The sequence below is a fragment of the Leopardus geoffroyi genome, chromosome B3, assembly GCF_018350155.1.
Source record: "Leopardus geoffroyi isolate Oge1 chromosome B3, O.geoffroyi_Oge1_pat1.0, whole genome shotgun sequence".
NCBI classification, from domain to species: domain Eukaryota; kingdom Metazoa; phylum Chordata; class Mammalia; order Carnivora; family Felidae; genus Leopardus; species Leopardus geoffroyi.
In genome coordinates this window covers 40275280-40299620 of record NC_059337.1, presented here as the reverse complement: position 1 = coordinate 40299620, position 24341 = coordinate 40275280, and the positions used below count along the sequence as shown (strand labels likewise).

Here is a 24341-nt window from a genome sequence, read left to right as displayed (position 1 = left end):
TATGGAAAGATAAAATCTCCTTGAGTTTCACATTATAAATAAAAATTTTATTTATTATTTAATTTTTTTTTAATGTTTTTATTTATTTTTGAGACAGAGAGAGACAGAGCATGAGCAGGGGAGGGGCAGAGAAAGAGAGGGAGACACAGAATCTGAAGCAGGCTCCAGGCTCCGAGCTGTCAGCACAGAGCCTGACGCGGGGCTCGAACCCACGAACTGGGAGATCATGACCTGAGCTAAAGTCGGACGCTCAACTGACTGAGCCACCCAGGCGCCCCAAAAATTTTATTTTAATTAAATTTTATTTAAAGCTTTTTTTGGTTATTCAAATAGAAAAGTAGTCTTTAATTACTGTTAAACAAAAAATGGGAAGTGAGGTAATTCATCTTTTGACAATAATCTTTCCCTCCAACAGTGTCATCTTCTTTGAAAGTCAAGGTAATTCCCTGTAAAGAAGGCTTTTAATAAATTACAAATATGTAGTAGATTCTTGTCCATCTACTTCCTAACTACTTAATGCACTGTTGCATAGCAACAATTTTGTTTTCCTGCTTCTTCTTTGTTGGCAGTGTGAGAGTCTGAAATCTGCACTGGCTTGGTCGAGCTCGGGAATCTTTCTGGTACCAGGGGTGCAGGTATCCATTGTAGAAATCAGTAGCTGTTAGCGTTTTCTTGAACATCACTGATCGAACACCAATCCAACCGTCCTAAAGAGCAAAAGACAGTGACTAGACAGTGGTGGCAAAACTCTTACATTTTAGTTTATAGAACTTTTATCATGAGAACAAACAAACCTACAAATCTTACCAAATGCCTAGCTGCAGACAGCACTGTACTAAGTAACATACACGTTTCTTTGACTGCATTTATTACTGAGTGATAACAAATGTACAGAACTGAATAAATTAAACCTATTTAAACATAAAGGAAGCAGAATAAAGATTTATATTTGCATGGTACTTTACAGTTTTTAGAGTATGTCCATATATCTTACTATGACTGGTCATCAAAAATAGAACTGCTCTAAAAGGCAGATCCACTATCATCCCCAGAGGGAATTGATTTTAGAAGAGAAAACCGATGCTCAGAGGTGAGTGATTTGTCCGACGTGACATAACTGGTGGCACTCAAACTCACATGTTCAGACAACCCCATCTTCTATGAGAGTAAACTGCAGATTTGCAATACAGATATATAAAGACCCAGACAAGGACAGCAAACATGTGCACCCTACATTGTTCGAGAATAAGTTGAAGAAAGATGAAGAGAGGTTGATGTGGAAGCTCTGTATCTATAGTCTGTGTAGGTCAGATCACTCTACCACTCTTTCATTCATTCATTAATAAGTTTATTATTTATTTATGTTTACTTATTTTGAGAGAGAGAGAGTGAGCGAGCGCACAAGTGGGGGAGGGAAGAAAGGGGGAGAGAGAGAATCCCAAGCAGGTTCTGTGCTGTCAGGGCACAGCCCAATGTGGGTCTTGAACTCATAAGCTGTGAGATATGACCTGAGCTGAAACCAAGAGTTGGACACTTAACCCACTGAGCCACCCAGGCGCTCTTATCACACATTTCAAACACAACCTCTTGAGCATGAAACATTGCACATAAACACCATGAAGGAAAATACCAGGAAATGGAAAAAATGTGCAACAGCTCTCAGGCCACTGTCATTAAATAATAATGGTTCTAAAGTCATTTTATTTTGTTTTATTTCATTTTTTAATGTTTATTTTTGAGAGAGAGAGAGAGACTGTGAGCAGGGGAAGGGCAGAAAGAGAGAGAAGACACAGAATCCAAAGCAAACTTCAGGCTCTGAGCTGTGAGCTGTCTGCACAGAGCCCGATGCATGGCTCAAACTCACCAACAGTGAGATCATGACCTGAGCCGAAGTCAGATGCTCAACTGACTGAGCCACCCAGGTGCCCCTCAAGTCATTTTTAAATAGTTAAGAAATCCCCTCTTTAACCACTGTTGAACACTAAAAGCAAGTAGGATACCAGCACTGTGGTAGTTCAGCTACATACTTTCATATGTCTGTCTTCTGTGATCATCATATTAGCAAGACAACTTGCTAGTTAAACAAGACTTGTTAGTTTGGTTTTTTTAAGTTTGTTTGTTTGTTTAGGGAGAAAAGAGAGAGAGAGAGAGAGAGAAAAAAAACAGGGGAGGGACAGAGAGGATCCCAAGCAGGCTCTGTGCCATCAGCATGGGGCTCAAACTCATGAGCTGTGAGATCATGACCTGAGCCAAAATCAAGAGTTAGTTGCTTAACCAACTGATCCACCCAGGTGCCCCAAGACTTGTTAGTTTTTTTGTTTTTTAATTTTTTAAATGTTTTATTTATTTTTGAGACAGAGAGAGACAGAGCTGAACAAGGGGAGGGTCAGAGAGAGAGGGAGACACAGAATCCAAAGCAGGCTCCATGCTCTGAGCTGTCAGCACAGAGCCCAATGCGGGGCTCGAACTCACGGACCATAAGATCATGACCTGAGCCGAAGTTGGACGCTCAACCGACTGAGCCACCCAGGCGCCCCAAGACTTGTTAGTTTTAACAAGATCTTGTTAATTACAATGGATTATGAGAATATACAAATTTCTTTTAAGAAAGCACTAAGGTTACTGAATCTTCTTTGAGTAATAATGCTTTGGTAAAACATCACTTTAAAAAAATTATACTAGAGATTCAACTATTTCTTAAGAAAATTAAACTGCCCAGATTGAGGGGCGCCTGGGTGGCTCAGTCGGTTGAGCGTCCGACTTCTACTCAGGTCATGATCTCACGGTCTGTGAGTTCGAGCCCCGCGTCGGGCTCTGTGCCGACAGCTCAGAGCCTGGAGCCTGTTTCAGATTCTGTGTCTCCCTCTCTCTCTGACCGTCCCTCGTTCATGCTCTGTCTCAAAAAACTAAATAAATATTAAAAAACAAAACAAAACAAAAACTGCCCAGATTGAGCCAATGTTCAATCTGATGGATAAATAGTTGAGTAAAATCTTAACTAAAAATGATTAAACTCAGTAAAACAAGTATAGTTTAAAACTAAAAGAAAAATGTACCTTGCAACAAACCAGCAGTATTTGTGACTGTTTGTGATATATTACTGATCCTGGAATAACAGGTTGTCCTGTTAATTTTGGATCTAAAGAACGGGGGGAAAAGGCTATTAGAATAAATAATTATTATAAATAACTTCATGGCGCTTCTGAAAAATCAAACAAACATCCTGGGAGGCAGTACTAATACTGGAGAGGGCATACCTGCTGATGTCCTGACTTTGTAATCCAAACTTACAATGGAGCCATAATGCTGTGTGTATCTCAAACTCAAAGGGAAGCTTTCAGTATGCATAGGAACTTATGAGTCCTTCACCCAGTCTCCCAAGATAAACTAAAAATGCTGAATTTAGAAATTTTGACCATTTGGGGGAAATAACTATCTACCAGTGGAGAGGTATACAGGAAGCTTAGGATCTAAGCTGGCCCTTCTATCCATGACCAAACAAGTCTTAGATTCTTGGGGAACTCTGACTCCTTCTGTGCTGGGCCAGCTCCCTCTGTGACTCACACTCCTTCAGTTAACATTTGGAGGCAATGATGGGCTTTAGAATGAACAGACTGTGTCATGAAATGCTACACCCTGGTCTAGGATTCTCACTAAGATTTTCATTATGATATTCACCAGAATGAAACTGACCAAATCATTTTGCACTCCCTGAAAACCTTAGTATAAAGAATCAGAGCTTAAAATAGGATAGTAACACTGCTTTGCCTACTTCCCACATTCTTATAATGACTGAATGAAAAAATACATGTGAATGGACACTGCAAAGAGCAAGACAATAAATGAATATAAAATATAATTATTATTGAACTGACACAAACTAAAAGAACTCTTATTTTTAGTAACTGTAACCTGTGGTAAAAAAGACACATTTTCAAATGGACTATAGTGAAAACATTTTCCACATCAGCTGTTCAAAAGTTAGTACCAGTGAGGATTGAACTATTAACTTCTACCAGTTCCAGAAGTTTAATGGCATTATCCATCCAGAGTGTCTGCAACGGAATCTGCAAAGAAAATTAAAGAAGGTATAATAAAAGAATACACTTAACCCCCAAACCCTTTTCAACTACTATTTTGTATTATTATGGTCTGACTTCTCTCCCCATTACAGAGGAATTGGGAGCGAAGTCTCTAAACCTTACAAAACAGAACACAGGTGTGGCCTCCTACATAAGTCTCCAAGATTGTAAGACCTTAAAACACTCTTTTAAAATCAATGTTTGGGCCGCCTGGGTGGCTCAGTCGGTTGAGCGTCTGAATTTGGCTCAGGTCATGATCTCACGGTTCGTGAGTTCGAGCCCCGTGTCGGACTCTGTGCTGACAGCTCAGACCCTGGAGCCTGCTTCGGATTCTGTGTCTCCCTCTTTTTCTGCTCCTCCCCTGCTCATGCTCTGTCTCTATCAAAAATAAATAAACATTTAAAAATTTTTTAAAAATAAACAAATAAAATAAATAAATAAAAATCAATAGGGGTTCTTGGGTGGCTCAGTTGGTTAAGCGACCAACTTTGGATTTCAGCTCAGGTCATGATCTCCATGCTGGCAGTGTATACTTGGGATTCTCTCTCTCTCTCTCTCTCTCTCTCTCTGCCCCTTTCCAGCTTGCTCTCTCTCTCAAAGTCAATAAATAAACTTAAAAAAAAATCAATGTTTATATATTTTTTTAACATTTCTAATGTAAGGGGCGCCTGGGTGGTTCAGTTTGTTAAGCGGCTGACTTCGACTCAGGTCATGATCTCATAGTTCATGGATTCAAGCCCCATATCAGGCTGTGTGCTGATAGCTCGGAGCCTGAAGCCTGCTTCGGATTCTGCATCTCCCTCTCTCTCTGCCCCACCCCTGCTCATGCTCTCTCTCTCGAAAATAAACAAACAAAAAAAACATTTCTAATGTAAGATTTATGTTCATTATAAAAAATGCATTACCACAATTACATTAAAGAAACTTAGTAAGTATTCTGTACTCCCATCCCTAGAAGTAACCACTGTTAACAATTTGATGTGTATAACCTTGAAGTTTTTTCTACAAATATTACAAAAATCTAGAGCGTACTGTTTTTCAAAGGGACTTTTTTGCTTAACAATAAGCGTGCGCAACTTTCATCAGTGCACGCATGTCTATTTCAGTCTTTATCTGCTGTACTTGTACAATATTCCATTTTATGACTATGCCATAATTTATGCAACCAAAACCTTTATGATGGACATTTCAATTACTTTCCATTTCTTACTACTATTAATAGTTTTTTCCCAGTGTGTAGACTTTGAATCTTGGGTACAGTAATTTTTTCCTATGTGTAACTTTTTTTTAGTTTTTTGTAGTAATATTAGCCAATCTTTTCTCTCATGACTCCAGTGGTTCATGTCAAACTTAAAAGTGCTATCCCACACTTTAAGATTACTAATACTGTAAAATTATTCAGCTGTGTTTTTTCCCCAGTTCTTTGTGGCTTTACTCTTTTATATTTAAATGCTTGATCCATCTACATTTTATGTTGACTCTGAAAGGCAGGATTTGAGGGCTTCCTCCTCTAATGGCTAACCAGTTCAGTCGTCCCAACCCTATTTACTGGACAATCCATCTCACCTTTCCCCACAGTGTGAAATGCCACTTTTGATTTTAGACTCATAAAAATTAACACATACCAGGACACAAGTTCTCTCAAATTTCTGAAGTAAATAAATTGATTTTCAGGCTGTAGTTCAATCCTCCATTTCATAGATGAGGAAAGTGAGGCCCACAGAATGCAGCTATATTCCCAAGTTTAGACACAGTTATTTAGGAGAGCCAAGCACCAGAATCTGTTTTCTCATTCTCAGCTCAATGCTTTTTTTTATGAGATTCCCTAAAGAGGACATTTAATTTTCAGAAGAATTAGGTTGTTGCAAAGATTTGAACATTGCATCAAAGAATTAAATACATTTGATTCATAGGTGTTCATGATCTTCAATGTGACATGTCTTGGTACAATATCCTCTTCTTTTTTAATTTTTTTAAAAATTTTTAAACATTTTTAAAGTAGGCTTCATGCCAATTTGGGACCCTGATTTCGATATCTGAGCTGAGATAAACAGTCGGACACTTAACCGACTGAGCCACCCAAGGCGCCCCAGTACAATAGCCTCTTCTCAAATTTGCTGACTTATTTTTCTTTCACCCACTTCCAGTAAGAGTTATGAAACAATTTTCATGTATGTAAGTTTTTTCTTTCAAAGAAATCAAAATATTTTTGAAACATGCTGACTAAAAAAAGGTTTATGTTTACTGAGAGTTATAAACATGCAAGACATATAGTTCTTGTTCAGAATATATTCTTCTTGCTCTTGAGGAGGGTAAAGATCATCTTCACCTTATCATCACAGCATTACAGAAAGCAAAGGGATGGTAAGAATATAGTCATTTCAGTATCCACCATCATTACTGTCAAAATCATATGTTTGCACGGATTTAATTCACAAGGTTTATCTCCTTTGATCTTGGCAGCTGTGGACATGGTCATTAACCCCATTTTAGAGGTAAAAAAGCAGAAACCCAGAAAAGAGTTTTGCTCTTGGTTAGTAAATGGGAGCTCTAGGAATCAAATTTTACCTCCTGGCTCCTAGGTTCTCATTCTGTTATAGCACAAGCTTGTTCTCAGTAGAGAGAAAAGGTTAATTATAGAAGATAAGGATCATTATATAGTAATGTAACTGTGTTTAATATTTTAAGGAACTATCAAACTATTTTCCATAGCACCTGCACCCATTTACATTCCCACCAACAATGTATGACGGTTTCCAATTTCTCCCTATCCATGTCAACACTTGTTATTGTTTTTTTAATTATAGCAATCCTAGTGGGTATGAAGTGGTATCTCTGTACAGTTTTGTATTTTTGTAGCAACTAATGAAAATCATCACTTTTTCATGTTGTTAGTGGCCATTTATAGATCTTCTTGGAAGAAATATCTATTCAGATGCTTGGCCCATTTTCTAATGACGATGTTTTGTCTTTTTGTTGTGGAGTTGTATAAGATCTTTATATATTCTGGATACTAGACAATTATCAGATATGTGATTTGCCAATATTTTCTTCCACTCTGTAAGCTGTCTTTTCATTTTCTTGATAGTGTTCTTTGCAGCCCCAATAGGTTTTAATTTTAAAATCCAATTTCTGGGGCGCCTGGGTGGCTCAGTCGGTTGAGCGTCCGACTTCAGCTCAGGTCATGATCTCACAGTCTGTGGGTTCGGGCCCCGCGTCAGGCTCTGTGCTGACAGCTCGGAGCCTGGAGCCTGTTTCCAATCCTGTGTCTCCCTCTCTCTCTGCCCCTCCCCCAGTCTCACTTTGTCTCAGTCTCTCAAAAATAATATATAAAAAAAATCCAATTTCTCTATTTTTAGTTTGGTTACTTAAGCTTTAGGCAACATATTTAAGAACCATTGCCTAATTCAAGATCATGAAGATTAATCCCTAGGTTTTCTTCCAAGAGTCTTATCATTTCAGCTCTTTTATTTAGGTCTCTGATCCATTTGGAGTTCGTTTTTATACATGGTGTGAGGTAGGAATCCAAATTTGTTTGAGTGTGGATATCCAATTGTCCAAGCACCACGTGTTAAAAAGACTATTCTTTCCCGAGGTGCCTGGGTGGCTCAGTCAGTTAAGTGTCCGACTCTTGGTTTTGGCTCAGGTCATGATCTCAACTTTGAGCCACTTCAGGCTCTGCACTGACAGCACAGAGCCTACTTGGGATTCTCTCTCTTCCTCTCTCTCTCTGCCCCTCCCCTGCTCATACTTTCTATCTAAAAAAATAAACTTAAAAAAAAAAGACTATTCTTTTCCCATCAAACTATGGTGGCACCCTTATCAAAAATTGATTGACCACAAATGTGAAGGTTTATTTCTGGGCTCTCGATTCTATCCCATTGAGAAACAGGTCTATTCTTATATCAGTACCCAACTGTCTTCATTAGTGAAGCTTTGTAGTAAGTTCTGAAATTAGGAACGGTGAGTTCTTTAATCTTGTCCTTCTTTTTCAAGATTTTTTGGCTATTCCGGGTCTCTTGGGATCCCATATGAATTTTACGATAAGCATGTCAACTTCTGCAAAGACGTCAACTGGGATTTTTATAGGAACTGCATTGAGTCTGTGGATCAATTGGGGAATAGTGCCATCTTAACAATATTCTTCCAACCCATGAACAACGAGGTCTCTCCATTTACTTAGGTCTTCTTTACTGCTTATTAGCTCTAAAAGTTTCTTTTGGATTCTTTATGATTCTGTACATAGAGCTTTAGTTATTCCTTTCCAGTCTGATTCTGTATTGTTTCTTTTTTCTTGCCTGAGAGCCTTAGCTATAACCTCCAGTAGAATGTTGAAGAGAAGTGGTGAGTGTGGACATTTTTGTTTCATTCCTGATCTTAGGGGGAAAGCTTTCAGGCCTTCACCATTAAATATGTTAGCTGTGGGTTTTTGTCAGGTTGAGGAAGTTCCCTTCTATTCTTAGTTTGTTGAACATTTTTATCCTGAAATGGTGTTGGATTTTGTCAAATGCTTTTTCTGCCTCTATTGAGTAAATTATATGCTCTTTATTCTATTAATATGGTATGTTAATAGATTGATTTTTTTATGTTGATTCAATCTTGTATTCCTTAGATAAATCCCACTTGGTCATGGAATATAATCCTTTTTTATACATTGTTTGATTTGGTTTGGTAATTCTGCTGAGGATTTTTGCTGCTATATTCATAAGGTGGTTTTCTTTTCTTGTAAAGTCTATATTGTAAAGCCTATTTTATTGTGACGTCTATTCTTGTGAAGCCGCTATATTCACATGGCTTTCTTTTCTTGTGAGGTCTTTATCTTGTTTAGTCTTCCTTAGGTTTTGTACTAGCTGCTCCCTCTGTCTGAAATGCTCTTTTCCTGATCTTGGCATGACTGGCTCCTTATTGTCTTTCAGATCTAAACTTAAATTTCAGTTCAGAGATTCCTTCTCCATCTACCAAATCTAAAATAACCTCCAGTTAATCTATCACATTATCCTATTTTAATTTTCATCAAAAAATTTATCACACTGATATTTTTCTTATTTGCTTGTTTCCATCTTCTCACATCATTTGTATTTCTAGTACCTAGAACAATGCCTGACACATAATAGGCTCTCAAAAAATATTTTGTTTAATGAATGCATGAATACGTGAATAATAGCAGATAACATTTAATGAGTACCTACCCTTTGCCAGAAACTATACTAGATGCTTCTTATACATTATATCAGCCCTAATTTTCGGATGAACAAACTAAAGCTCAGAAGCTAAATAACTTTCCCAAGTCTACCAAACTAGGAAGTGGCAGAGACAAGAGGGAACCCAGCTCTGTCTGGCTCTAAAGTCCATGTTCCTTTCCCTACGTCATTCTGCTGCAATGGGGAAAGTACAAGGTTTATAGTGAGACAGATCTGGTTCAAAACCTGACTCTCACGAACTAAAAATGTGACCTTGTGCAACATCATTCAATAACCATCCATTCTCTACTTCAAGCCTCAATTTCATCAACTTAAAATCAGATAATACCCACAATATGCGATTGTGATCTTCACTGAAGAACTTGGCACGCTAGAGATATTCAGTGACAGCTCTCCTTTTTAACCAACATTAATAACAGGTGGTCCATTAAAAATCCCACACTTGGTAGGCCTGGAGTTCAAACAACACAAGAGGCTATCAAAATGAAGGGGAAAAAAAACAGTAAATTTGTCAAAGAACTGAGAATTTAACTCAGGCATTTTATTTATTTATTTATTTTTATTTATTTTTTAAAGTTTATTCTCATTTATTTTGAGAGAGAGAGAGGGAGAGAGAGAGAATCCCAAGCAGGCTCTGCACTGTGCAGAGCCCGACATGGGGCTCGAACCCACAAACCACGAGATCATGACCTGAGCTGAAATCAAGAGTCAGACACTTAACCTACTAAACCACCCAGGCGTCCCTCAGGCATTTTAATAAGTATTTATTTTTAGTTTTTTAAAAAGATTTTAAGTAATCTCTACACCCTCAATGTGGGGCTTGAACTTAACAACCTCGAGACTGAGAGTCACATCCTCCACTAACTGAGGCAGCCCAGCACCCCAGGTATTTTAGTAAGTATTTAATAAATACTGTAAGTACAAATAAAGAATTATGTAATAAATAAGTAATTTAAAGTTACAACTCCATTTGGTATACTATCTGTAGAAACTGAGTATTTAAGAATTCTGTTGTAAAAAATTGGCTACAGGCAGAAAGACGTACTGGAAAAAGCAATAGATTAGGAATGAGATTTATATTATTTAGTGATGGGGCACCCATCATTCCCCTCATCCATGAAATGGGTAATAAAACTTGGTTATGGGAAACTGCAATATATATATATATATTCAAAAGTGCTTTGTAATTCTTAAAGCCCATATAAAAACTTAAAGGAATGACATTCTGATACATGCTACAACATTGATGAACCTTGAAGACATTATGCAAAGTGAAACAAGCCAGACACAAAAGGACAAATATCGTATGATTCCATTTATATGAGGTACCTAGAATAAGCAAATTCTAAGAGACAGAAAGCAGGACAGTGGTTACCAGAGACTGTGGGAAGGGGAGATGGGGGAATCAGTGTTCAGTGGGTACAGAGTTTCAGTATGGGATGATGAACAAGTTCTGGAGATGGACAGTGGCAATGGTTTGCACAATGAAATGAATGCACTTAATGCTACTGATTTATACACTTAAAAATTGTTGAAATGGTAAATTTATGTTATATTTGGCCAAAATTTTTTTTTTAAGTTTTAAAAATAAAATGAATTTCAGGATTCTTAGGTTTGAGATTCAGTCCTAAATAAAAATATTTACACACACACACACACACACAAAGACAATTAAGTAAAACTGCAATCTGACTTCCAACTTACTATATTTCCAATGGCACGATAAAGTCTGAATATTTGCTCTGAAGTTTGCTCCTCCCATTTTATACAGCTGGTACCAGCAGAAATCTTAGGGGCTGAAAGATAAAGCCAACAGCAAGAATAAATATCAGGTTCGATGGCCATGAATTGGTAACATTGATGCTGAATGATAGATATAAGAGAACTTGTATTATTTTCTCAACTTTTGAATATGTTTGAAATTTTCCATAATATGAAGTAAAAATAAACAAATTAACTATACAAATACTATAAGAAAAATGGGTGAATTTCTTTATAACCTGGGTGTAGAAAAAGCCCTCCTAAGAATGACTCAAAATCCAGAAGCAATTAAAGAATGATAAATATGACTACATAAAAGTAAGCTTTTACTAAAAACAACCTTTTGTAAGACAGAGAGGTCATAAATTAAAAAAACAAACTGAAAGTATCTATAATTTTTATCACAATACTTTAGATTTATAACAAATATAAGTTATATGCTAATCTATATGTGTATATATATATATATATATATATATATATATATATATGTAATATTATAATAATATGTCTAGGAGTACTTTATATCATATAGATTTATTTAAATCTATTACATAAAGGCACCTGGGTGGCTCAGTCAGTTAAGTGAAGTCTGACTTCGGCTCAGGTCATGCTCTCACAGTTCCTGAGTTCAAGCCCCATATCAGGCTTTGTGCTGATGGTTCAGAGCCTGAAGCCTGCTTCAGATTCTGTGTCTCCCTCACTCTCTGGCCCTCCCCTGCTTGCGCTCTGTCTCTCTCTCAAAAATAAACAAACATTAAAGAAAAATTTTTAAAAATCTATTATATAAAGTACTCCTAAAAGCTGAGAAGACCAAAAATGTGATAGAAAAATGGGCAAAAGATATAATGTCCTTTCCCAGAAAAAAGAAATGCAATTAGTCCTTAAACATATAAAAAGATCCTCAACCTCACTCATAGAAGTAACGTAAACTAAAACTACTCCAAGATGCAATTTCTCATCTATTTGATTACAAAGTAAAATATGCTCCAAGTTATCTACAATGGTATTATTTGAAATAGCAAAAGCTTGAAAACACCCAAAGTGCCCATCAATAGGGGATCTGTTGAATAAATTATGATCTACCCACACAAGTAAGAACTATGCTGCTATAAAAAGGAACAAGGTGGGGCGCCTGGGTGGCTCAGTCAGTTAAGCATCTGACTTCAGCTCAGGTCATGATCTCACAGTTTGTGGGTTAGAGCCCCACATGAGGCTCTGTGCTGACAGCTCAGAGCCTGGAGCCTGCTTCAGATCCTGTGTCTCCCTCTCTCTCTACCCCTACCCACTCATTCTCTGTCTCTCTCTCAAAAATAAATAAACATTAAAAAAATTAAAAAAAAAAAAAAAAAGGGAACAAGGAAAATCTCTTCTTACTGACAGGAAAGGGTTTCCAGGGTACACTGTTAAGTTAAAAAAAACCCAAAGGTACAAAAGAGTGTATATTTTATGCCACCTTTTGTGAAAGAAAAAAAGGAAAAATCAATAAAAAAATATGTGGTTTTGCTTATTTTGATAAAAGGAAACAACTGGAAGGCTAAATCAGAAAGTCATAAAATTAGTTACTTATAGAGGGAGGGAAACGAGAAGGAGGAACTAGGGATGGAAGTGAAACTCCTCTGAGTATAATTCCTCAAATGGCTTAAATTTTTTAATCACAGAGATGTTTTATGTGATTCAAAAAATCAAATTTAATCATAAAGAGGAAAAAAAGCAACTCTGAAAATTAAAAACAAACTGAAGCAAATAAATTTAACTATATATCAAACTAGATAACAAAACCACATGGAAAAAATAATCATCTCCAGTAAGTTTTGAACACGGTACTCCGACTGCACACTCTTAGCAGGATATATAGTCTATGGACAAAAAAACTGCAGAGAAATCTGAAATATTACTCAGTAGTTTTACTGTTTGTAGTAATACTGGTGTTGTAATTTTGAAACTATTTTATGCCTAGCAATTAAATAAATAGGTCAGTGTTAATTTTTAAAAGTATTAACAGTTTAAAAGAAAATATAAGAAAAGCCCTGAAATTAAAATTTAAATCAGTAACAGTATGAACTCAAGTATTATTTAAAAAATATAATGCCTCAGGGTGCCTGGGTGGCTTAGTTAAGTGTCTGACTTTGGTTCAGGTCATGATCTTGCTGTTCAGAGTTCAAGCCCTGTGTCGGGCTCTGTGCTGACAGCTCAGAGCCTGGAGCCTATTTTCAGATTCTGTGTCTCCTTCTCTGTCTCTGCCCCTCCCCTGTTCACACGTGCGCGTGCTCTCTCTCTCTCAAAAATAAACATTAAAAATATATATATATAATACCTCACCTTGTCTATTGACACATTAACCTGGAACACACAGTTGCACCAGACTGTTTCTAAATATCATCCCCTGCTAAAATGAACAAGGCTGAGAATTCACAAAGTGAGCCTGGGACATCTTAGAAAAAGAAAGCAAAGAAGCACTCAAAAACTACCTGGGGTTGTCAAAGGATACAGAACCAGGGGTACCCGGGTGGCTCAGTCAGTTAAGCATCTGACTTTGGCTCAGGTCATGATCCAGAGTTTGAGCCCCGTGTCCGGCTCTGTGCTGACAGCTCAGAGCCTGAAGCCTGCTTCAGATTCTGTGTTTCCGCCTCTCTCTTTCTGCCCCTCCCCTACTCACACTGTCCTCGGTCTCTCTCAAAAGTAAATAAACATTAAAAAAAAATTTTTTTTTAATAAAAACAAAATAAAGGATACAGGACCCAACTTTAAGGGGCTTCCACTGGCCAAATTTGGGATGACTTGAGCAGTACAAAGAATTATAAATGCAACTAACTGTAAAACACAATAAATGAAAATTCATGAGTCATATAATAATTTAAAAATCTCATTTGCTACCATAATTGAAGGTGATTATGGCACCCACTTCTTACTCTAAAAATTGGTAGTTACAGAAAGAATCAAGCATTGATCCTACCATTTTTGGATGAACTAAAATTCATCTTCAATTAATGATGAAAAGCTCTTCTTTACAGAATAATGTCAAGTATTAAAGGTAAAAGGAATTGGAAAATCACCATTTTTGCAATCCCTAATGAAATAAATCATTTAACAAAGAAGCATCAACCCATGCCAAAATTATTATGTGAAAGGTTGTTAGAGAACAGGATGTTTGCATGGTGCCAAAGCATTACCCCACAGATTACCTACCACTGCAAAAGCGGAAACAAATCTTTGTACTGGACTCAACCAAGTGATCCAACTTAACCTCACCAGCCTCGATACAACCCTGGTATTATGGCAGGGTAGACATATGGTAGACATTATGGTAGACAGAGGCAACACTTCTCTGAGTATATCCTTTTAAACAGTTTTGACTTTTGAATCACGTAAATGTTTTACATGTTCAAGAAACAAATCATAAAAATAAAAAGCAATCCTTAAAACTAAAAACAAACTGAAACAAATATCATTGGAACACAATATCATCTATGAAATACTCTTTCCAAAAACTTCAAGCCTGAGTCTAATCAAGCCTTTAAAACTTCCAATTCACAAGAAATCTAAGGGCTAGAAAAACAAGTTAAAACAACACTGGAAGGAAAGACAACTAGCCTGGTCTCTTCAAAAAGTCAATGACATGGAAGGAAAAAAATTTATGGAGAAATTACTCTAGATTAAGGAGACATAACAACTAATTACAATTAGATATTAGTTTGAAAAAAACATATGGCTAAAAAATAAGTTTTTAGACAATTAGCAACATTTAAATATGCACTGGATATTAGATGCTATTAGGGAACTGTTCATTTCTCTTAAGAGATGCATGCTGAAGTATTTAGGGATGACAGGTTACAATGCATACTTCCAAACGATTAAGCAGAAATCTAAAAATATGTACTACATAGGGGTACCTGGGTGGCTCAGTTGGTTAAGCGTCAGACTTCAGCTCAGGTCATAACCTCTTGGTTCATGAGTTTGAGCCCCATGTCAGGCTCTGTGCTGACAGCTCAGAGCCTGCTCCTGCTTCAGATTCTGTGTCTTCCTCTCTCTCTGCCCCTCCCCCACTCACACAGTCTCTCTCTCAAAAAAAAAAAAACATTAAAAAAAGATTTAAAAAAACATATGTACTAAATACACACACACACACACACACAGAAAGAAAATGTGGCCAAACATTAAATAATTGTTGACTCTGGATAAAACAGGTATTCACCATCTTTTAACTTCACTCTGTTTGGTACTTTTCCATATAAAGTGGGAAAAAATTTCTACACCTTCATGAGGCTACAAGGGTAAGAGGGGAAGGGAGACCATACCAACCATTCTTTGGAAAGGGACATGCAAGTGGGCACTAAATCTTTAGTCAAAATTAAGAGAAATGTGCAAGTGAGGAAGTCAGGACGTTCAGGTGCTATCATGACAGACAAAACCTCATGGAGGAGGGAAGGGTCTCCGCAGTCCTCGCTCACCATGTGTCACTCCCTCAGTTGGCTGCTGCCTTCCATTGCTCAAACTCTCAGGCAAATTTTTCAAAACTGAAATAAGCTTTAAAAAAAAAGAGAGAGAGCAACACATTCAAGATGAGAACAAAAACAGAAATACATTATAATTCAGTACCATGACACTATCAAACGTTTTGAAGGAGCTGTGTGGCAGGGCAGGGCAGGGCAGTAAACTGGCTTAAGCTGTGATGACACGTGTCTACTCAATGGAGTTTGAGTGTGGATGTTGCTCTCTGCAGGGTATGGGGCAATGTTATGCTTTTAGAGAACGCTGAGCTTTGCCTGGCTATGCAAGCTCTGGTGTCAGGACAGCATGTGCTCCAGAATCCACACTCTGACCCTGAGGGAGGGAAGGGAGTGGAGCCTCAAAGAAGGAGAATGTACTCTGGAGTCACACAGTTCTGGGTTCAAATCCCAATTCCACCACCTACTAGCATGTATTGTGGAAAAGTTATTTGAGAAGTTTATTGGGAAGGTAAAATAATAATAATAATAAGTCTACAGAGTTTCTAGAATAGTCCTGGCACACGAGCCAGTGCTCGATAAATGAGAGCCACTATTACAAAAACACTTCTGAGGCGAGTGCCTAGATTAGAAAGCACCATCTAGATGGGGGAAAACTGTCCTCTATAGAAAATTAACTAGTTCATGTGAAAATCATTAATTTGGTCACTAAGCATTCACTCAGACCTACTGTATGCACATTCAAGCTACACAAAGCTGAAGAGCTCGTGTATAGCCAGGGGGTCCACAGAGCTCCAGTGTGTGTGGAGGCGATGGTGGCTGCACAGGCACAGAAGTGGGAGAAGTGCCCAGTCACCGAGTGAATGGCCGCTGGCCAGTCTGATGGGGGCACCAGGTGATTCTATGAGACTGAGGGTGAGACTGGGAAGAAGAGTCTAAAGGCCTATGAAACGTGGTGTGGTGGACCACAGAAACACACGCATTTCATTTGAGGGCCTTTATTAAGCACCTACTCGATAAATTTCTCAAAGACTTACATGAGAAATGCCAACCTAAATTTTAGAAAGCCAGGGATAGAAATCACTTAAAAGAAAACAGCTGAAAATTTCACATCATGGAAGTGTTCCTTTCATCATAAACAGTTAGAAGACCTACTGAATGAGTAGAAAGCAGTGGGATATGGGATAAGTGTACCATGTTGGCACCCAGTCTTGACAGCACTGCCTCCAGTTCCTTTGCGGTGCTCTTAGGTGGCACAGGAATCGTCTCCTGTTTGAGAATTGGGCCTACGTCAAACCTATAGAAAAGAAAAAGTAAATGATAACATTACTATTTTTTAAGATCAATGTGTTTGTCTACATGAGTGCTTACACATCACAAGAATAGTTTAACCCTGGCTGTGAATTTGACTGTTAGCCATTAGCCAAAGAGAAAGGTCAGTCTGAGATAAGTAAAATCTTGCCTGTATTTAGATCTTAAATCTATTTTTTCCCAAAGGAAATAAGTATGAAGCTGCACATTAGGGATTTAATTGCAGTTACAAATAATTCCACCTTGGTGCTCCTGGGTGGCTCAGCCTGTTAAGCGTCCATCTTTGGCTCAGGTCATGATCTCATGGTTCATGGGTTTGAGCCCCGCTTCAGGCTCTGTGCTAACAGCTCAGAGCCTAGAGCCTGCTTTGGATTCTTTGTCTCCCTCTCTCTCTGTCCCTCCCCTGCTCACACGCTGTCTCTCTCTCAAAAATAAAAAATAAAAAACATTAAAAATAATAATTCTACCTTTAGCAATAAATAGTATTTAAAAAGTTTCTATTCATACAATGAAGGCATAGAGCAAAAAATTGATTTTCCAAGGAAGTACAATTAAATTCATAATGATTTCTTCCTGTAATTCCTTTCTCAAAAGACAAGAGTTTTGCCTGGATTATAATCACTGGTGATTATAAGTAGGCACAAGTGTATTTGCATTCCCATAGTCTTACATTTTTACATCTAGCTCTGTAAATACTGGCTATCAACTTCTATTAGAAATATGCTTTATTTTAAATATTTAACTTTGTGGTTGTTAATTATAGTTCCAATTTAATTTCAATTTAATTTCTATTCTATAAGCTTTAATAAAATTCTTACTATGGAAAATTACAAACATCCATAAAACTAGAGTGAATTGTCACCTGATCCCCAAATAACATCACCCAGATTTTAGAATCATCAAAGTTTTGCAACTTGTTTCACGTGTTCCTCCCTTTTTCTGAAGTTAGTTAAAGCAAATCCCAGATATGCAGCTGTTCTTGTGAACCTGTGAATTATTTTCTATGGGGACATTAGGTGATAACAGATAGCAACTTAATATAATCCTGTTTCTTAAACCATAGTATGATTTTTAAAAAATTAAATGTTTAAGACAGTTATATTACACATTGGCATACAATATAGTCTTATTTCAGGTTCCAAAAATTTTTGACCACAGAAACCTAGGCTAACAGAACTGAGATTTGTAACAACTAATATACAAAAATCCACCTCTCATTTACACATCTTTTAAAGAAATCCACTTGTTAATGGTATAATTTATTTCAATTAACAAGCCACACATTTCACAAGGACTTTAAAAAGATACTTCAGGGGCGCCTGGGTGGCGCAGTCGGTTAAGCGTCCGACTTCAGCCAGGTCACGATCTCGCGGTCCGTGAGTTCGAGCCCCGCATCGGGCTCTGGGCTGATGGCTCAGAGCCTGGAGCCTGTTTCCGATTCTGTGTCTCCCTCTCTCTCTGCCCCTCCCCCGTTCATGCTCTGTCTCTCTCTGTCCCAAAAATAAATAAACGTTGAAAAAAAAAATTAAAAAAAAAAAAATTAAAAAAAAAAATAAAAAGATACTTCATAATACAAAACCACATATAGTTTGTGTTAGAAACCAGGAAAAGACAGAAAGGGAAGGCACTCTGGAGTTAAGGGGAATTAGCACCATCCATTCATCTACTCCCATGTCCCTTCCAAACAGATTGACAGCAACATTGAAAATTACAAAGTCTAGAGAAAAGAAAATATCTTCTACCTTTTAGGTCTAATTTGCATAATTGTCACTCCAGTAACTGTGTCTCCATGAAGCACAGTATGGATTATAGGCGCTGGACCACGCCACCTCGGGAGGCAACTGGGATGGACATTCAATATGCCACTGAGTCAGAAAAAGGCAGAAATTAGTGTGCAAATGGGCTTTACCATTTAGTTCCTGCTACCTAAACAAATATGCTACTTTTTATCATTATACTTCCCTAGAAAGTTTGAAAAACAAAGTTAAATCTAGTCTTATACTTGAGGTGCCTGGGTGGCTCAGCTGGTTAAGCACCTTACTCTCAATTTCAGTTCAGGCCATGATCTCACGATTGGTGAGTCTGAGCCCTGCGTCGGGCTCTGCACTGACAGTGCAGAGCCTGCTTGGGATTCTGTGTCTCCTCTCTCTCTGCCCCTTCCCTGCTCGTGTGTTCTCTCTTTCTCAAAAATAAATAAAAGACAATCTAGTCTTATATCATCAGTAAAGGGAGCCAGAGATTAAGTTTACTCTATTACCATAAAAGGCCAATGAAACTCAATTAAAAACAGAACAAGAACAAACTCACTGTTCCAAAGGTGTTCCACAATAATCAGTGATGTCTGGGAGTTCTTAAAGACTTTACTTTTTAAGTAATCTCTACGCCCAACATGGGGCTTGAACTTAAAACCCCAAGATCAAGAATCACATACTCCACTGACTGAGCCAGCCAGGCGCCCGTTGGAGTTTTTAAATAAAAGCAAAAAATACCTTTTATACTGTATGAGAAGAACTACTCAAACCCTACTGTGCATCTCATGGACAATGTGAATGTTTATAGTTTAGTCACATAATTACCCTTGTTTCACTTAGTTTGCATATAGAATGCCTAAAACAAGCTTCTTGAATCCCCATCCAATGATGTATTTTTTTTACCCTAACACACGTATTGCCCATAGATGAGCAACTTAAATCATTTACTAAGTAAGCTATCTTAGTTTAATGATGTCTCCACCGCAGGAATATGCACTTGGGAGTGTATGTCTAAGAGATAAGAGTCTTATATTCAAAGCTTTGTTCAGACCAGTCTCATTGATCCAACAAATATTTACTGAGCACAGTTCATGTGCTGGCATTGTTCTAAGTGCCGGGATACAAGCAACACTGAACCAAAGGAGAAGAAATTCTGCCCTCAGGGAGCTTACGCACAAAGGGTGGGAGATAAACAACAACAAAAAAGTGCAAAGAGTCTGCCAGATGGTTTTAAGGGCTGTGGGAAAAAATAAAGCAGAGGAGTAGGAGTATTAGGTAGGAGACTACAATTTTAATAGGAGTCACAGAAAATTTTACCAGTAAGATGTGAAGAGGTGAGGGAATAAGACATGCAAACATATTCCAGGCAGAGGAAATAAGTACAGAGATTTTGAAGAAGGTAAATGCTGGGCAAGTTCAAGAACAGCAGAGAAGCCAGTGTAGTGTGGCTGGAGCGGAGTGAACCTGAGGAATAACACTAAGACAGCAAGGAGGGGACCAAACCCAGTAGGTAGGCCCATATAAGGACTCTGACCTCTTCTGAGATGGGAAAACACGAGAGAATTTTGAGCAGAATGACATGATCAAACTTCTGCTTTAAAAGCATCATTTTGGGGCACCGAGGTGGCTCAGTCAGTCAGTGTCTGACTCTTGAGTTTGGCTCAGGTCATGATGACTTCACAGTTGTGAGACTGAGCCCCGAACTGGGCTCTGCGATGGGCGTGGAGCCTGCTTAAGATTCTCTCTCTCTCCCTCTGCCTCTCCCCTGCTTGGCTGCTGGGTTGGTGAAAGACTGAGAAGGCCAAGGACAGGAATAGACGCCAGTTAGGGGGCTACTGCAGAATGACAGTGAGAACAGCAGTAAAAGTGTTGAGAGAGCCAGTCAGATTCTAGATAGAATTTGAAGGCAGAGCCAATAGAATTTCCTGATGGACTGATGTGTGGGGTGAGATAAGCAATAAGAATGACTGAAAGGTTTTGAATCTCAACAACTAGAAGGGTGGAATTGCCATTTGCTGAGATGAAGATGTAGGGAGAAGCAGGTTTGGGGCACAAGTTCAGGAATGCAGTTTAGAACACCTTATGTGTAAGGTGCGTATCAGACACCCAAGCAGAACTGTGGAGGAGGCAGTGTGCATCAGCGGCCTGGAATTCAGGGAGAAATCTGAACTGGAGGGACAATTTGGGAGCCGTCAGCATATATATGGAGTTTATTTTATTATTCTTGTTAATGTTTATCTATTTTTGAGAGAGAGAAGACGCAAGGAGGGGAGAGGCACAGAGAGGGGGGTAGAGGATTGGAACCAGGCTGTGTGCTGACAGGAGCAGAGCCCGATGGGGGGCTCGAACTCATGAGCTGTGAGATCATGACCTGAGCTGAAATCAGAAGCTCAACCCACTGAGCCACCCAGGTGTCCCCATAAACAAGGAATTTAAGTGAGGGTGAGTGAGAGCCCATAGATCAAGAGCATCATATATTCGTGACACCAACACAATTTTTTTTACCTTAAAATACTAAAGACAGCAGAACTAGAATTCAAGTCATTGCACTTTAAACACCAGGCCCATATGCAAAGACCAAGTCCTCTATACTTTATTTCCTTTAAAAAAAACTTACTAGGGAAATTTAAGAATAAGAGCCTCACTCAAAAGTCGGCCAAATGAAGCTACCACTCCAACGTCATATTCTCCAGATCCCACATCTGGCCACTCATACACGGGAAGCTGAGATTGGACAGCATATTGCTTCACTGGCAGTCCTTTTGGTGATGGGGAGGGCACTGTGACCACCTCCAATTTTTCAATTAACTCTTCCTCTTTGTTTTCCCTACGTTGGAAAGATTGGAAGAAAATGTTAAGACAATGACTCAAAGCTAAACTACCTCCCATACTTCCACAGTACTTTTGTGGTTAAATTCACAAAACATTTAAGGGTAAGTGATTAAAACTAGTACAACTGACTGAGTTTTTATTTTGTATTTAATTTTAATTATTTTTAAAAAGCCACATGTGGCTAGTGGCTACTGTTTGGATGGCATGACTATAGAAATTTCCTGTGCATACAGAAACACATACAGTACAGACATTTTACACAACAAGGATATTATATATATTGCTCTACATTTTGTTTTTTTCCTCTTAACACTATATATACACCATTTTATGAGTCTTTTTAAAAAGTGGGTTAAATATACACTTGCTTGTATATCTGTCGAACATTTCTAAAATAAAAAACTGGAAACAGTAGGTGTCTGTGAAGAGAGGAACTGGGAAGTGATAGAGGCAGCAGGAACTGACTTTTCACTGTATATCCTTTGAACCTTTTGAATTTTGTACCACAACCATGTGCTAGTCAAACAATAAATACTTTACACACACACACACACACACACACACCCATGGACATCATTTCATAGCAGTACATTTAGTACTACTACTTTCTTTTTACCTGCTGTGTAGTATTCCAGTACCCGGGGGTGGGGTTAATTAATTTAGCAGGTATCGCATCAGGTATGGAGAAGTAATAAGAAAATGAGTATATAGCGACAAAGCACAAGAATAATGGAGTTGCCAAGTGAAACATCAGCAGAAAGGTCAGCACACAAGCAGTGCGATTCTGGAGGCAATTTGGGGAAAGCAGCATGTGGAGAGTACATCAGGGAGGGTATGCAAAGGGAACATGTATGAAGGGAGTGTTTCTGGGTGCCAGGGCAGAGCACTGGAGGGAGGGATATGATACAAGGGGATTGACGGGGGAGTCAATAGGAGGGCTGCTGTGTAGAATCTGCAGGGAAGACTTGAAGAAGGCAGAAATGAGTGTTGGGGACACATCAGGAAAAAACGGAGTGGGGAAAAAACAAACGGAAGTTGGGAGAAAGAAGGCAGAGCAGTATATATGGGTAGAGCCACTACCATATACCATATGGACTTTCAGAACAGAGTGGGTCTCAATTTTTTCCCCCTGTAAATAAGATTTGTTAAATTTCAGAAATACTAAATGTATACCTAAGAGTTCTGATTTGTAAATTTATTCAGTTCAAAGTAGTTCGGTTGTGGACTATGTCCTCATTTTGGCTCCAGAAAACTGAGTCCCGTTGCATACAAGGAGATGGGGGGCAGGGAAGTGAGACATGGGTATGCCTGTGACCGGCAAGAAGCCCAAAGGATTGGAGGGTACAAATTAGATGAAGAGGAGGCAGAAGGACTAAGTGGAAAGGGGAGGACTTTGAAGTCAGACCCCGTTTCAAGGCCGAACCAGCTCATTTGATGACCTTGGGCAATCTCCTAACCTCTCCGAGCTCCGGTTTCCTTACACACAAATGGGGCAAGGGGGTGGTGGCTGTGGTGGATGAGGTATGCAAAACGACTAGCGCGGGCTTGGCCCCTTGAAGCGCCCGGTAGCGCTAGGAGAACGGATAAAGCCGGGAGCCGGAGTGTAGACCGGAGGGACCAGACGGGAACGGTGCACCTTCCGGGCGCCCGGAGACGCCAAGATCTGGGCCCAGACCCTTCCGGCGCCGCTGCTATCCCTGACGAGGAGTCCAAGCCCTCGGAGCTGGCGCAGTGGCTCGGCAGCAGCGCCTTCGGCAGCCGGGCCCCCCAAGCCCCGGCCCCGGTACCTGGCGGCGTGCAGCGCCCGCAACGCCTCTCGGGCAAACTGGTCCGTACCGAAGAAGAGCACCCGCCAGGGCGGCTTCTCGCGGATTCGGACGCCCCGGCCGTCTTCCCCGCCAGGGGACGCACCAAGCCCGGCCAGCGCTCGCCACTGGGGGATCTGCCTTGCGTCCGGACCGCCACCAGCCGGCCGAGAACCCCAGCAACGCCGCACCAGCACCCTCATAGCCTCTGAAGCAAGCCTACCCTGCGCAGGCGCGTCGGAATGGGAGGCGAGCGCGTGCTAGGCCGGAGGGGCGGGGCCGGGGAGGAGCGCTGAAGGGCGGGTTCTGCTAGCGACTGGGGGCGTGGCCTGCACGGTTGGAGGCGTGGCCCGCCTGTGTTGGAGTTAACTAGGAATTTGCGGGCTCATGGGTCCCCGTGAATTTTGTTGCATTTATTTGCACGATTTAGGCAGTCTCCCAAAAGAAGTCTTTTGGGAACAAATCATGTGTTTTCAGACAATAAAATATCATTCATTAAGTAATTATGATAAGTAATATTTACTGAGTATTGTATGCCATGCTTTGGCTAAGCATTTTATAGCCATTTTATCAGTTAATCTTCATATCAAGCATTCAAGGTAAATATTATCATTTTATTGAAGAGAATCCGAGGTTCAATGAAATTAAGAGAATTACCTACCTGAGGTCCTGACAGCTAGTTCATGTTGTTCCAAAGTCTGTGATCCTAACCACTTGGTCTTCATCGCAATCCTATGTACCAGGCAAGTCAATGTCCCCATTTTGTACCTGAGGAAACTGAGGCTCAGTTATTTCCTCACATTCTGATGAATCGAAGGCCCCAGTCTTGCCCCTATCCTGTGGGTTCCCTCCCACACAGAACGATGCTATGGGGGAGATTCTCAGGGGAAAAAATCAGAGAAGCTGTCTCCAGAAGACCTGTAAGGGCCATTAGTGCTTAGATTCTGTATTCTGGAGGCCCACACAGTGGCTTTCTCATGTATGATCACACATCTTTTTTATGGCTATAGAGTGAAGATTAGATTCCTTTCTAATCTTACTCTTAACACATTTTCCCATCACATAGTCTTAGACCCAGCGACCTTGGATCAGTCCTTTTCCCTAAATTATGAGCTCTGCACATCCCTACTTCTGTGTCTTTGCTTGCTAT

The 24341-nt window shown here is 39.3% G+C and overlaps 1 protein-coding gene across 1 annotated transcript; it reads right to left on the bottom strand.

The window, feature by feature from the left end:
• Positions 1 to 278: 278 nt before the first annotated feature.
• MTFMT (mitochondrial methionyl-tRNA formyltransferase) lies at positions 279 to 23442 on the bottom strand. Its single transcript, XM_045449441.1, has 9 exons — positions 23174 to 23442; positions 21172 to 21381; positions 18546 to 18668; positions 16687 to 16789; positions 15496 to 15571; positions 10988 to 11079; positions 3989 to 4067; positions 3057 to 3139; positions 279 to 707 (listed from the first exon to the last, which is right to left on the bottom strand). The coding sequence occupies exons 1-9, from the start codon at positions 23392 to 23394 to the stop codon at positions 510 to 512; spliced, it is 1185 nt and encodes a 394-aa protein (XP_045305397.1). The 5' UTR covers positions 23395 to 23442; the 3' UTR covers positions 279 to 509.
• Positions 23443 to 24341: the final 899 nt, after the last annotated feature.

Coding starts and splice junctions, on each gene's coding strand:
- MTFMT (XM_045449441.1), bottom strand. CDS start 23,394: ATGAGGGTGCTGGTGCGGCGTTGCTGGGGTTCTCGGCCGGCTGGTGGC. Junction 18,669..21,171: donor CTTATTCTTAAATTTCCCTA/GTAAGTTTTTTT, acceptor TTTCTGACTCAG/TGGCATATTGAATGTCCATC. Junction 4,068..10,987: donor ATCGTGCCATTGGAAATATA/GTAAGTTGGAAG, acceptor TTTTCTTTGCAG/ATTCCGTTGCAGACACTCTG.